The sequence below is a fragment of the Sinocyclocheilus anshuiensis genome, unplaced genomic scaffold (genome assembly GCF_001515605.1).
Source record: "Sinocyclocheilus anshuiensis isolate Anshui unplaced genomic scaffold, SAMN03320099.WGS_v1.1 scaffold772, whole genome shotgun sequence".
NCBI lineage: Eukaryota > Metazoa > Chordata > Actinopteri > Cypriniformes > Cyprinidae > Sinocyclocheilus > Sinocyclocheilus anshuiensis.
In genome coordinates this window covers 230,352-245,869 of record NW_015558592.1, presented here as the reverse complement: position 1 = coordinate 245,869, position 15,518 = coordinate 230,352, and the positions used below count along the sequence as shown (strand labels likewise).

The following is a 15,518-nucleotide window of genomic DNA, read 5'->3' as shown; positions in this document are numbered from 1 at the left end:
TTGTTCATAAATGGTTCCTTTGAATTGAATGCAACGATTTACACAGAAATTCGTTCTGCGTTTGTTTCACAAATAAGGCCATTGAGACTTATGAATGAAATATTAAGAGGTCTTTCTCCTTTGTTCTCATTCTTTCTCCCCATCTTCTCGGTTTTCACATAGACCCTTCTAAATGACTTGGACAAGAGTACGGGCCGCTACAGAGATGAGGTGAACCTCAAGACGGCAATCATGTCCTTCATCAACGCGGTCCTCAGTCAAGGAGCAGGGGAGGTAAGCGCTACTTTCTCTACATCTGCATCTCATTAGATTCAAATCATCCGAAACAGTTTCTCCATGACTTCCAACGTTTCATTTACAGACCAGTTTGGAGTTCAGAATTCATTTGCGGTATGAATTTCTAATGCTGGGCATCCAACCAGTGATTGATAAATTACGGTCCCATGAAAACTCCACGTTAGATCGGTAAGTGCTGTATTTTGAGACACATCATCCTCAAGTACTTGGCCGGGTTTTGTTGAGCTTAACATGCAGTCGTCTTTTATTACTCTTCAGGCATTTGGACTTCTTTGAGATGCTACGAAATGAAGATGAATTAGCCCTCGCTAAGCGGTTTGAAAATGTACGCTTGCTGTCTTAATTTGCCTCTAAATACAGGTGCTTTTTTTCAATAGTAATTTCATTGTCTATTTGCTTGGTTCAGGTTCATATAGACACTAAAAGTGCTACTCAGGTGTTTGATCTCATCCGGAAGAGGATAAACCACACAGACGCCTTCCCACACTTTATGTCCGTCTTACAGCACTGTCTTCATATGCCTTGTGAGTGATGACACTTCCCCTGACCCCTCCATAACTGTTTGAACAAACAGACATCATAATATTACCTCATCATACTGTAACTAGTGCCACTAAAGAATACAAAATAATACCATGGTATATAGTTTTGAACATGGCACTACAGTAATACCATGTGTTTTGGACATGTACAAGGTTTTTTTTTTCTCCTGTTGTACCATGTTAATACCATTTTTTTTGTTTTTTTTTAACAAATACCATTTTTAGTGAAAAATTATTTTTTTTAAGTGAATTTTAGTCCGCATTAAATTTCATTGTACTTTACCATTTGAAAGTTTGGGTGGGGTCAGTAAGATACATATATTTTTTTATAATTTTTTTATCATTTGTTATTTATTATTCAGAAAAAATCCATAAAATTGATAACAGTAAAGACATTTATACAAAATATTTATATTTCAAATAAATGCAGTTCTTTTAAACTTTCTGTTTATCAATGAATCTTGAAAAAAAAAGTTTCCGCAAATATATTAAGCAGCAGAACTGTTTTCAGCATTGATAAAAATAAGAAATCATATTATAATGATTTGTGAAGGAACATGTGACACTGAAGACTTGAGTAATAATGCTGAAAATTCAGGTTTACCATAGTATATTTTAAATTACATTTTAAAATATAATAAAATAGAAGACAGTATTATATTATATAATTATATAATATTTTATATTGTAATAATATTTTACAATATTGCAGTTTTTACTGTATTTTTGATCAAATAAATGCAGATTGGTGAGCATGAGAGATTTCTTTCAAAAACAATAAAAAAAATCTTACAGACCCCAAAACTTTGAATGGTAATATATCTATATATATATATGCATTATATCAATCATTATAGTGAACGTTGTGTTGTTTGCTTGGAAGTGTTGACCATCCTCTTTGCTCTTTGCTCAGACAAAAGAAATGGAAATACTGTGCAGTACTGGCTCCTCCTCGATCGAATTGTCCAGCAGATTGTCCTACAGAACGACAAGGGTCATGACCCCGATGTGGCTCCTCTTGAGAACTTCGACGTGAAGAACGTAGTGCGAATGTGAGTGAGAGATTTGTCCAGCTTGTGTCGTAACATTTAACAAAAGTGTCCCCTGTTGTCCTAATTTCTTCTCAGTTATTAATATCCTGAGCTTTTAATACTCTCCAAAAACTGTCTGTCATATAATTTTTTGATTTAAGTAATTTAGCTAAGAAAAATATAATCCCAAATCCATAATCCAGATCCAAAATCACCGAGCAACCCATTCACCTGTGTCTAATCACATTTTAGGAAAGCGCCAGACCTTAGATTTTGTTGTTTTATGTTTATAAACCAAGACCCGTCCAGAATATGATTGAACATGACAATCGCAGAACTGGGTGTACAGACTGAAAAGTTGCTTCAATTTGGTGGTACAAGAGTTAAAATAAACACATCTTTGTGTCATTTTTCTGTATGGGATTAATTAGAACTGAGACACAACTTCACTGTAGTTCAAACAAGGCTGAGAGACGGTCTGGGACAGTTTCAGTCAAATAAAAACAAATATGCAGAATGCATATGGAAAACATTTGGTGGTTTGATCAAATGTTACAGAGCTGAATTTTGACTCTCATTTTAAGGCGACAGGGGCATCTCTGATCGCTTAAAGGGGTCATATGATGCTTTTTTAAAGATCATTATTTTGTGTATTTGGTGTAACAGAATATGTTGACATGCTTTAATGTTCAAAAAAAACATTATTTTTCAAATATTGTACATTATTGTAGGTCCTATATGCCCCGCCTCTCTCAAATGCTTTGTTTTCTACAAAGTCCCTCCTTCTGCAGTCTGCTCTGATTGGCCAGCTGACCCAGTGCATTGTGATTGGCCGAACACCGCAAGCACTCGTCGGAAATGTAACGCCCCTTACCATAATCGCGAGCTTCATCTTTCAAAATAAATGTAAAGACAGTAAACAATGTCATTAGTTTTACCATCAGTTCAAGCCCGAAAGGGGAACATACACAGTAATGATGCAGTACACAAGCCGCGGTTAAGACAGCTGACTCTACTGTGATGTGACGCTGTCTCTCTCTCTCTCTCTCTCTCTCTCTCCTGTTCGATTTTACAGGTTGGTAAACGAGAACGAAGTGAAACAATGGAAAGAGCAAGCGGAAAAAATGAGAAAAGGTACATGACCCTATGAGCTGTATATTGATTTAAGTGACTGTTTACCCTCAGGAGACCTTGAATGTGTTTACATGTGCCTTCATCAGCATGGGAATCAGCGATGACATTGCTGCTGTTGTCAAATACTGAAGCGTTTGTGCATTTTGATTTCAACTTTTTTCTTTGTTTTCTCTGGCTTGAATCGTAGAACATAATGAACTTCAGCAGAAGCTGGAAAAGAAAGAAAGGGAGTGTGATGCAAAAGCCCAAGAGAAAGAAGAAATGATGCAAACTCTCAATAAGATGAAAGAGAAGCTGGAAAAGGAAAGCAGCGAACATAAACTTGTTAAGCAGCAAGTTGCTGACCTTTCTGCCCGGTTACATGAGATGAGTAATGTATGTTACATATGCACAATGTGCCTTTTTCAAAACCCAGTGAATTGTTTTCTTTCTACAGCAACCTAACTGAAATGGAAACTTGTAAGTGATTGAACTGGAATGAGCACTGAGCTCCTTGCCGAAAAAAATAAAAAAAAGCTGCTTAAACCAGCCTATGATGGTTAGCTGGTCTGTTTTGGCTTCTAGGTAGGCTGATCTGTCATAAAAGAAGACCAGATAATCCATCTTAACCCTAGCTTGGCCAGTTTGGGAGATCAGACCATCTTAAACCAACTAAGACCAGAAAACAAGCATAGGATAGTTTACTTTTTTTTTTAAATTAGTCTGAAATAGTTGATTTCTAGTTAGTTTGTATATATATATATATATATATATATACTGTATTGTAGTTGTATAATGGTATTGTATGATTACCATATTCATATACCATGGTATTTTCAGAATGCTCTAATACTGTGAAAATATCACATCCAAAATAATAATAGTTGTTCCAGTAGTACTTGTTTGCATATCTGAAACAGCCTAGTGTGTAGTCTGTGAACGCATTGTCAACAGGGGTTTGGAACAGACCAAAATGTGGTTTTCATTGTTTTTGCTTCATATTCGCAATAGATCCAAAGCCTCTCAACACTTTTGCTTCACAATCCTATTGTGTCTTGAATTTTCAGAGGACAAATATCCCAGGAGGCCCCCCACTCGTCCCATTGGCCCCTGGTAGCATTCCACCTCCACCACCTGGTCTGGCTGGCATTCCTCCTCCACCACCTCCAGGTGGAGCACCGCCGCCACCACCCCCTCCACCAGGCCTGCCCGGCTTTGGTGCTCCTCCTCTCCCTGGAGGACTTAATAATAATATAATAATATATATATATATATATATATATATATATATAGTATTTATATAAATGTTTTATAAATGTTCCTCTTTTATTTGTTATTATTTTTATAAATTGTAATTAACCTGCAATTTAATGAATTAATTAAAAGTATTCATTTTTATTCTATTAAATTTTATTAAAATTGTCAACAGGGGTTTGGAACAGACCAAAATGTGGTTTTCATTGTTTTTGCTTCATATTCGCAATAGATCCAAAGCCTCTCAACACTTTTGCTTCACATTCCTATTGTGTCTTGTTTTTTTTTTTTAGAGGACAAATGTCCCAGGAGGCCCCCCACTCGTCCCGTTGGCCCCTGGTAGCATCCCACCTCCACCACCAGGTCTGGCTGGCATTCCTCCTCCGCCACCTCCAGGTGGAGCACCACCGCCACCGCCCCCTCCACCTGGCGGACCACCACCTCCTCCAGGCCTGCCCGGCTTTGGTGCTCCTCCTCTTCCTGGAGGACTTCTGGGCTCCATGCTGAAGAAAAAGAACATCCCTCAGCCGTCCAATCCGCTCAAGTCTTTCAACTGGACCAAACTCAGTGAAGTGAGTTTGTAAAGTTTATTACTAAAGACCTATTCGCACAAAATCTGAATTACAAACCATTTCAGACCATTGATCGAATCGATGTATTAAAAAATAATATTTTGATACTTCGACACTGCAATATCTATGAAATATCTTACATCAGTGATCCATCATGTTTTTTTTTTTTATAATTCAGAGATAATAATGGCCACGAGAGGCCATCATTTTTTTTACCATTGTTAGATATGAAGTAGAACAGTAAAACTATAGCGGCAACAATATTGTAATTGATACCAATGTTTACTTTTGATTAATATTAATAACCACAATAATATATAATAATAATAATAAATGTTCCTCTTTTATTTGTTATTATTTTTATAAATTGTAATTAACCTGCAATTTAATGAATTAATTAAAAGTATTCATTTTTATTCTATTAAATTTTATTAAAATAGTATTTATTTTTTAACTGTAGTGTATTCATAGATTATTCACTATTCATCTCTGTATCGCAGCATAAACTGGAAGGGACCATGTGGCTGGACCTGGACGACATCAGAGTTTTCAAACAATTGGACTTGGAGGATATTGAGAAAACATTCTCTGCTTACCAGAGACAGCAGGTAACTCATCAGTGACGTATAGAAATGATGAGAATTCTTACATGTCTGCTCCTTTATTATAAACGTCTCACACATTCTTCCAAATTCATTCTATGAGTAATACTGCAGTGTCAGGCAGTTTCTGTCCATCCCTCTGCATTCTATCGCTGTTTTTATCTGCATGATGTTTACTCCTTCCCTTTTATATATTTCCTGATCTAACTAACTTTCCTGCTTCCCGCTTGCCATAAAGGAATTTCTGTTGAATAACTTTAGACAGGTAAGTGGTCTTTGAACCTGACTCTTTAGTTTGGTGATGATACCATGATACTGCCATGTTTTTCGGACATGTTGGTATTCTTTGAAGTTCATTGTTGTAGTGCCATATGAATGGTTGAATCTCACAAACAAATGTCCTGGTCTCATTTCACCCTAAAATCAACCTAAAAATTATATATATATATATATATATATATGTATGTATGGGAATCGAACCCATGACCTTTTACGCTGCTAACGCAATGCTCTACCACTGAGCCACAGGAACATATATATATGCTATATTGCATAAAGAACATGTTGTTGCATTGTGACATTATTTTCATGGAAATTAAGCACATTTCATGGTTTATCATTTCTATTATTTCAGTGATGTTTGTCATTACACTTATACAGTGGTCTTTATTGTGTTACATTAAAAAGCTATAATACAATGATTTTTAACATTAGAACAAGTGCAACACATAAAAACAGTACAACAAATACTACAATGATTTATAAATAAGTTAAAATTAAAACTATAGTATAATTATTTGATATATTAAAACAAGAGTTGTTTTTTTTGTCTTTTGCTTAATTGTCATTAAAAAAAATAATTTGAATTGCCCTAAGATATGTTTCTTGTTTTATCCTTGCCAAATATAATTTCTTTGTTTTTGAAATTAAATAAGTCATTTTCTTAAGTTTTTGTGAGATTTCACCCAAATAAATAGTAAGTATCGTAATCAATAAGTACCTTGGTATATATCAAAGAACCATTTGATACTATCACAGTACCATCGTACCAGCATTGTACTTTTTATGTAATGTTAAGCGCATTCTTTATGCAGATGATCACCAAATTGTTGCCTTTTGTAGCATAGCTTAAAACGCAATGAACCTAATGTCAGTTTATTAGCGTACATTTCAAGATGTCTCTGTTCGTAATTAGCCAAGTTGGTTACGAGGCATGCAGTTGGTTTTGCATGCATCTGGAGTTTATGCTAAGTTGAAGGAGACAGATTTCTACCAACTAAAAAAGAAATATCCCCCTGTTCTTGGACAGATTCCCTTCCAATCATTTCACCCTCTTCCTCCTCCAAATAAAACCCGGCGTGCCATCTTCTAAACACTAAATTTCGTGCTGTCTGCTTCCCAGCTGGCACTAAAGAGGAAGAGATGAAGATTTTCAGCCTCTGTTGTGGATGTCTGGTTGTGTCATGAACATGTTGTCCTGTGTTTGAAAAATTACTGTTTGGACTTTACTTTTTAGACAGCAGGTTTCTTGTTGTTTTCACATTCTGTCCAAATCTGTATTTGATTGTTTCTCGTGACTGTGATTCTGACTGTTATGATGTTCTGAACCACGCTATATTTGCAAAAGTTTTAGTCTCTAAGTATCAGACCTGACAATTACCCCAACTTTTTGGGCCATTTCGAACTAAAACCTCAAGTGTGAAATCGTCATTAGCTTACTCTCTCATAGTTTTTGCTCTTCTTTTCAATGTGATACTGACCTTCAATGCATTCCATTCTTAGCAGAAAGAATCAGAGGATGACACTGTCACTTCTAAAAAGGTCAAAGAATTGTCTGTCATCGATGGACGGCGTGCACAAAACTGCAACATCCTTCTCTCCAAGTGAGTCTGTAGCTTAGGAACCCACAGCCACCATCTTTGACCATTTAAGATTCATTCACAGTAATAAACCTTCCTGCATGACTCAATATAGAACAATTCTTTGTTTACTTAAGCCATTTTGTTGACAGTTGACGATGTGTTTAAAATAGAATTGCAGCCAAGCGTTTTATTCATAAGATGATCCTAGCCAGGATTTTTTTCCTGTTGCATCACAGGTCGCCATAGCAGTGGCAATAAACAGATGTCTGTGATCTCTCCCATAAGCTCACTTTATGTGTTTGATTAAATTGTACAGCTGTTAATAAAGCCTGGACTTCAGCAATTTTAAACATTTACTGCACCAAGAAACATTAGTTCAGTTATTTCAAAACTTCATGTTTTTTGTGCATACTGTATGTATGTATTTATTTATTTAGGTTTTACTTATTTATTTATTATGGTTTTACCTATTTATTTATTTTGATTTTACTTATTTGGTTTATTATTATTATTTATTTGTTTTTATTTATTAAGTTTGTTAATCAGTTAATTTATTTATTTTTTATTTATTATTATTATTTATTGTTTTATTTATTTATTTGTTTTATCTTTGCTATTTATTTATATATTTATGTCATCACTTTTTGTGCTAAGTACAATCTTTTTGCATGCGCGGTTTTGTTTTTTTTGGGGTCAAGTATCAGATATCAAAATGGTGAATCTCAAGAGAATTGTCACATCTCCCCAAAATTAATGGAAAAAAAGATATGGAAATATGACCAGAGTATTTCTTTGTACAATTCACTCAAAAATGAGGAATGAGCCACATGTGCTGATTTCCTCAAATCTTCTTTTTGCAGATTAAAACTCTCCAACGAGGAGATCAAGAGAGCCATACTGACCATGGATGAGCAGGAAGACCTACCCAAGGATATGCTAGAACAGGTGAGATGCATCACCACATACTCCATCACTTAGCTCACACCTTAACCCATAACTCCGGGTGGCTTATGTCCAAAACAAACCTGTTTACTGCAGTGAATTGACGTCAAACATTTCAGAACTGTGATTAGCTGATACAGCGTCTGCACAGGGCTCAGGTTTAATTACATAAGCCTGACAGTCCAAGCCAGCATGCAACTACTGTTTTGACAAGACACCTTGCACTTTTGTCATTCTGACTGATGGTGCTATTTGCTGTAGTTTGTAAAAAATATAAAACATACCAAAGCCTTTTGATATTGTACCAGCTTTTCACATGCCTGAATAAAGTCTGTTGTGTGTATCCTGTGAGTGAAGCACATTAATGTGGCTTTTTGTAGTTTAATTAAAACCTGATCTAGCCATGTAGCTATATTGGTAATAAAATGCAGCTTTGTATACCTCACCCTGTTTAAAATTGAAAGCAAATCACCAAATAAGAGCAGCAAGTAAATGGTTGTAATATTTTCCAAATGGACTTGAAAAGCAATATAATGGCAATCAGGTTTTATAAGTCTTCTGATTGCTGTTGTTTTAATCTTAACAGCAATCAAACAGTTACTGTAGTGTGACGAGTATATGTGATCACTTAATGTGTTTGATGGGGTCACATTGTCTTAGCATCGCCTAAAAGGATCAGAATATGCTCAATTGTATCTTTTTTTTTTTTATAATTTATCTTTACAGTTTATTTTATGAATAAACAGGCTGTTTTGCTACTGTACCTTTAAGACTTTTCTTTCAAAATGATTTCTGATTGGTTGGCCCAATTTAGTCATTAGTATGCTTGCTTTCTTCCTCTGCAGCTGTTAAAGTTCGTGCCAGAAAAAAGTGACGTGGACCTTCTGGAGGAACACAAACATGAGTTGGAGCGGATGGCGAAGGCAGATCGCTTCCTTTATGAGATGAGCAGGTAGAGATATTAATTTAGGTCATGAAAATCCACTTAGTATTTGGACATAATAAATAGAGATAATGTTCATCAGACTGGACAGAGCCATCAAAACACACAATATTTTCTAAATGGTGTTTCAGCTCAAGGTGGTGTAGAGGTCAGTATGTGGAAAAGAAACTGTTGAATAACGTTCTTATTTTGGTCTGGCTAGTCTCATGCTATAATCTTTGACTTCAATTACCAAATGTGGTTTTCCTCAGTTTGGCATAAAGCCTGAAATTCGCTGAAACAGGGCTGGAAACATGTCATCATTTTTTTTTTTTTTTGACCTCTTCATTGTACATTGTCATTAATCTCTGGAATGTCAGCCAACAAAGACATAAATATTAAAGCCCTGAAGAATGGGTGGCTTCATGAATTAATGAAAAATAAACAAGTTGCAGGCGTTATTGGACTATTTTTTTATTATTTTAATATGTTAACAGGACTCGTGTCTCATGAAGAGGCATGCTTTAACGGAACAATGAAAAACCACAGAAAAATATTTGGCTGTTAATATTTCAGATGTTTTGTAGCAATGCATTATGGGTACAGCCCTTGTTAGTTTTCTTTCAAGATCTATTATATATTCTACTTTAGTATACATTAATTTTTATATGTAATATTATTTGATATAAATTACCAATCAGTCGCTTGGACACATTTATTCCTTATTTTGACTATTTTCCACAATTTATAATCAAATGTACTTCAAATGCAAATGTAGACCATTTATAATTGTCATTAAAACTAATTTCAATTATTTAAACAGAATCCCATAAGTTTTAAGATCATACGAAACTTAAATTACCAAAACCAAATTTTTGTCTGGTAATGTAAATGAGATATTACCATATAATAAATGGTCTTTCATTTCAATTCTCCTTTTAAACCACAGAATCAACCACTACCAGCAAAGACTGCAGTCTCTTTACTTCAAAAAGAAGTTTGCAGAAAGAATAGCAGAAATCAAGCCCAAAGTAGAAGGTAAATCCTGATGCCTCTATATCAGTCATGCGTGATCCTATAGTAATGTTCTGTATGTTCTCAGTTATGTGAAATAAATCATACAAACACCTTGTAGGTTATGCAAGGTGTAGGTGTAATATTAAAAATGCTATTTTTCCTCTCTCAGCTCTCAGTAAAGCCTCTAAGGAGGTTCTTCAGAGCAAGAATCTTCGACAGCTTCTGGAGGTGGTGCTGGCCTTCGGCAACTACATGAACAAAGGCCAGAGGGGCAATGCCTTTGGTTTCAAAGTGTCCTCTCTCAACAAGATTGCTGATACCAAGTCCAGCATCGACAAGTAAAGACAGGGCTTTGGTTTGTGTGGGTACTGTATATTAAACTCCTACCAGCCATGCAGTTACACAAGCTGTGTGTTTCTCAATAGGAACGTCACTCTCCTGCACTACCTGATTACCATTCTTGAGCAGAAGTATCCTAAAGTCAGCCGGATTCATGAGGATCTGCACAACGTTCCAGAATCAGCCAAAGTCAAGTAAGAACCTAAAACTACTGCACCCATTTAAGAGCTTCTGTGTCTCTGGAAACAGTGTATGTAATAAAAGCAAATATTGGTCTTGGAACAACACTTTTAAAGGAGTTTTCCAGGTTTAGTACAAGTTAAGCTTAATCGATGGCACTTTGTGGCATAATTTTGATTAGCACAAAATTAATTTACACTGGTCCCTCACTTTCTTGAAACAAAGCAAAATTTTGGCTTACAGTGAGATACTTAAAATGGAAGTGAGAGGGGCCAATCTGTAAATGTTGAAATACTCTCTCAATCGTACGTCAACAAGACAAACAATATGCATATTACCATGATTTTAATATGAAAAATTCACCTACTGTCCTTTTATATGTGAAGTTATATCAAAGCTTAAAGCTAAAATAATGCACAGGTTTTAACAGAAGAATTAATGAAAGTGCTTTTATAAAATCATAAGCATTACGTTTCTGCTTTTAAATCCTCTAAAGATAATTTCTGTAACCTCAATGGAATGAATGAGTTACATTTTTATTTTTTTCAAATGATCAATGTTTCGCCACAAATGCTTCAACTGTTTGGGGCCAGAAAGATATTTTCTTTTTTCTTTTCTTTTTTAATTCAGCAAGGACACATTCAATTGATCAAAAGACAATTTATGGGTACGACATTTATTATGTTAGTGAATTCTGGGAAAAAAAGAAAATTAAGTAGCACAACTGTTTTCAACGTTGATAATAATAATAAATGTTTCTTGAGCAGCAAATCAGCATATTAGAAGGATTTCTGAAGGATCATGTGACACTGAAGACTGGAGTAACGATGCTGAAAATTCAGCTTTGCATCACAGGAATAAATACAATTTTAAAATATATTAAAATAGAACTTTTTTAAATTATTATAATATTTCACAATATTACTGTTTTTACTGTATTTTTGTTCAAATAAATGCAGCCTTGGTTAGCACTTCCACAAAGTTTTTAAAAAATCTTACCAACAGCAAATTTTTCAACAGGACCGCGTATTGAACCCGGAATATTCCTTAAACAGCCAATCAGATGTTAGGGGTAAGGTTAGTGCTGAGAGCTTGAACAGTTTAAGCCAATCGTTTCACTCTCATTTTAGGGGTAGTTTATAGTTCGGGATGGGGTTAGAACATGAGCAAAATGTTAGACAGGAATGTTGTTCCAGCACCAACAAAAGTTGTTGATCCAGGAACAAGTCCTATTTGGCAAAACCATAGTCACTGTGTGAAGATACTGTTTGATGTGATTCATTCCTCAGCCATTCGAAATGAGATTAAAGGGTCTACAAATTGTCCAGTGAAACATTATCTCTCATGATCTCTCTCTCCAACTTATTTTTCTTCCTTTTTTCCCAGCATGACTGAACTGGAGAAAGACATTAACAATCTGCGCACTGGCCTAAAAAGCGTGGAGACGGTAAGCGCCATTCTCTCATTTTGTCTACAATTACAACAAGCTTTACAGCTTATGAGGTCATCCAGTGTAGCAAATGTATCTATTTATATAACAGCCATGCAACGTCATTGGCTAAAACATTATTTATGATTACAACACTTCAAAACAGAAAATCACTGAGATTTGAAGTTTGAAGGCCTTGCTAGATTACTAAGGTGTTTTCTTGGGAGATTTGGGATGAATCGGCATTTTCCTCTGAATTAAATGCACTCCTATTAAATATCTGTTATTTAAGTCAATGCATTACTTGTGTCTTGATAGCAGCCTGTCTCTCTCTCTCTCAACAGGAGCTGGCTGTAACCTCAATGGAATGAATGAGTTACATTTTTATTTTTTTCAAATGATCAATGTTTCGCCACAAATGCTTCAACTGTTTGGGGCCAGAAAGATATTTTCTTTTTTCTTTTCTTTTTTAATTCAGCAAGGACACATTCAATTGATCAAAAGACAATTTATGGGTACGACATTTATTATGTTAGTGAATTCTGGGAAAAAAAGAAAATTAAGTAGCACAACTGTTTTCAACGTTGATAATAATAATAAATGTTTCTTGAGCAGCAAATCAGCATATTAGAAGGATTTCTGAAGGATCATGTGACACTGAAGACTGGAGTAACGATGCTGAAAATTCAGCTTTGCATCACAGGAATAAATACAATTTTAAAATATATTAAAATAGAACTTTTTTTAATTATTATAATATTTCACAATATTACTGTTTTTACTGTATTTTTGTTCAAATAAATGCAGCCTTGGTTAGCACTTCCACAAAGTTTTTAAAAAATCTTACCAACAGCAAATTTTTCAACAGGACCGCGTATTGAACCCGGAATATTCCTTAAACAGCCAATCAGATGTTAGGGGTAAGGTTAGTGCTGAGAGCTTGAACAGTTTAAGCCAATCGTTTCACTCTCATTTTAGGGGTAGTTTATAGTTCGGGATGGGGTTAGAACATGAGCAAAATGTTAGACAGGAATGTTGTTCCAGCACCAACAAAAGTTGTTGATCCAGGAACAAGTCCTATTTGGCAAAACCATAGTCACTGTGTGAAGATACTGTTTGATGTGATTCATTCCTCAGCCATTCGAAATGAGATTAAAGGGTCTACAAATTGTCCAGTGAAACATTATCTCTCATGATCTCTCTCTCCAACTTATTTTTCTTCCTTTTTTCCCAGCATGACTGAACTGGAGAAAGACATTAACAATCTGCGCACTGGCCTAAAAAGCGTGGAGACGGTAAGCGCCATTCTCTCATTTTGTCTACAATTACAACAAGCTTTACAGCTTATGAGGTCATCCAGTGTAGCAAATGTATCTATTTATATAACAGCCATGCAACGTCATTGGCTAAAACATTATTTATGATTACAACACTTCAAAACAGAAAATCACTGAGATTTGAAGTTTGAAGGCCTTGCTAGATTACTAAGGTGTTTTCTTGGGAGATTTGGGATGAATCGGCATTTTCCTCTGAATTAAATGCACTCCTATTAAATATCTGTTATTTAAGTCAATGCATTACTTGTGTCTTGATAGCAGCCTGTCTCTCTCTCTCTCAACAGGAGCTGGAGTACCAAAAGAGTCAGCCTCAGACCTACGGCGATAAGTTTGTGTCTGTTGTGAGTCAGTTCATCACTGTGGCTGGTTTCAGTTTCTCTGAAGTGGAAGACTCTCTTCAGGACGCCAAGGATTTGGTAAGAACGAAAGCGCACCACAGTTCACTGAGCCTGAGGAGCTAATAGATGTTAAAGGTTTATGAGAGGTTTGAGCATAGTGAGGCCTGTCACTCTATCTGGCTGCTTAAATATGAGAGCTCACATAAAGTTGCTCCACTGAAGCTTTGAAGTCACCGTTAAACATCTGAAATGCCAGATTTTTTCCCCGCTCCATGCTGGCAAACATAACTCGGCCTTGTAGAAGTTAAATCACTGCTTTCGCTGGAGTTCATTGGGCTTCTGTCCATCTTTGTGGACATTGGAACTGCTGGAAACGTGGACCTTAATCTTTAACTGCAGTAGGCTGACGATCAGTTTCAGAGGCAGGTTCTTACAGTCTGATCCTTCTCATGAAGCTGCACATGGGATGGATTTGATGCTACCGCAGTGGTTGAATTTTATGTTGGGATGTAGCTGGTTTTCTAAAGGGTTGGCAAAGGTACAGAAGAAGGTTTGATCTTAGTTAGAAATTGAGGACCTGCAGTTGTCTCACATTTCAATACATTCATACACTACGGTTCAAAATGTTGGGGTCAGCATGTTTATTTTTTTAAGGAAATTAATACTTTTATTCAAAAAGGATGCATTAAATTGAACAAAAGTGACATTAAAGACATTTATAATGTTACGAATTATTTATATTTCAAATAAATTGTGACCCTGGACAACAAAACCAGTCATAAGGGTCAATTTTTCGAAATTGAGATTTATACATCATCTGAAAGCTATAAATAAGCTTTCCATTGATGTATAGTTTGTTATTATAGGACAGTATTTGGCCGAAATATAACTATTTGAAAATCTGGAATCTGAGGGTGCAAAAAAAAAATCCAAATATTGAGAAAATCACCTTTGAAGTTGTCCAAATGAAGTTCTTAGCAATGCATATTACTAATCAAAAATTAAGTTTTGATATATTTACGGTAGGAAATTTACAAAATATCTTCATGGAACATGATCTTTACTTAATGTCCTAATGATTTTTGGCATAAAAGAAAAATCTATAATTTTGACCCATACAATGTATTTTTGGCTATTGCTACAAATATACCCCAGCAACTTAAGACTGGTTTTGTGGTCCAGGGTCACAATTATGTTCTTTTGAACTCTGTATTCATTAAAGAATCCTGAAAAAAGAGTATCACAGTTTTCACAAAAATATTAGGCAGAACAACATTGATAATAATAAGAAATGTTTCTGGAGCAGCAAATCAGCATACTAGAATGATTTCTGAAAGATCATGTGACGCTGAAGACTGGAGTAATGATGCTGATAAAAATCCAGCTTCGCATCACAGGAATAAATTATATTTTAAAATAAATTCAAATAGAAAACAGTTATTTAAAAATGTAATTATTTCATAATATTGCTTTTACTGTATTTTTGATCAAATAAATGCAACATGAACATAAAAAACTTTGTTCAAAAACATGAAGAAAAAAAAACTAGTCTTTAAAGGGGTCATATGATGCGATTTCAATTTTTCCTTTCTCTTTGGAGTGTTACAAGCTCTTGGTGCATAAAGAAGATCTGTAAAGTTGCAAAGACTAAAGTCTCAAATCCAAAGAGATATTCTTTATAAAAGTTAAGAGTCAACCACGCCTACCTAAAACGGCTCGTTCTAACACGCCCCCACATGTC

At 35.2% G+C, this 15,518-nt stretch overlaps 1 protein-coding gene across 3 annotated transcripts in view; it reads left to right on the top strand.

Annotated features, from left to right (window-relative positions):
* Nucleotides 1-15,518, top strand: part of LOC107679992 (disheveled-associated activator of morphogenesis 1-like) — a 46,954-nt gene that overhangs the window by 28,337 nt on the left and 3,099 nt on the right. The window contains exons 7-24 of one of the 3 annotated variants that reach the window (XM_016475727.1): nucleotides 163-273; nucleotides 362-465; nucleotides 556-622; nucleotides 704-821; nucleotides 1,753-1,891; nucleotides 2,946-3,004; nucleotides 3,192-3,379; nucleotides 4,531-4,809; nucleotides 5,310-5,417; nucleotides 5,650-5,676; nucleotides 7,194-7,294; nucleotides 8,134-8,218; nucleotides 9,061-9,167; nucleotides 10,087-10,175; nucleotides 10,324-10,492; nucleotides 10,580-10,687; nucleotides 12,060-12,120; nucleotides 13,724-13,855. In XM_016475727.1, coding sequence (XP_016331213.1) covers nucleotides 163-273; nucleotides 362-465; nucleotides 556-622; nucleotides 704-821; nucleotides 1,753-1,891; nucleotides 2,946-3,004; nucleotides 3,192-3,379; nucleotides 4,531-4,809; nucleotides 5,310-5,417; nucleotides 5,650-5,676; nucleotides 7,194-7,294; nucleotides 8,134-8,218; nucleotides 9,061-9,167; nucleotides 10,087-10,175; nucleotides 10,324-10,492; nucleotides 10,580-10,687; nucleotides 12,060-12,120; nucleotides 13,724-13,855 — 2,052 coding nt within the window. The remainder of the gene's footprint in view (nucleotides 1-162; nucleotides 274-361; nucleotides 466-555; nucleotides 623-703; nucleotides 822-1,752; nucleotides 1,892-2,945; nucleotides 3,005-3,191; nucleotides 3,380-4,530; nucleotides 4,810-5,309; nucleotides 5,418-5,649; nucleotides 5,677-7,193; nucleotides 7,295-8,133; nucleotides 8,219-9,060; nucleotides 9,168-10,086; nucleotides 10,176-10,323; nucleotides 10,493-10,579; nucleotides 10,688-12,059; nucleotides 12,121-13,723; nucleotides 13,856-15,518) is intronic. The other 2 variants (XM_016475729.1, XM_016475728.1) reach the window with 2 other exon arrangements.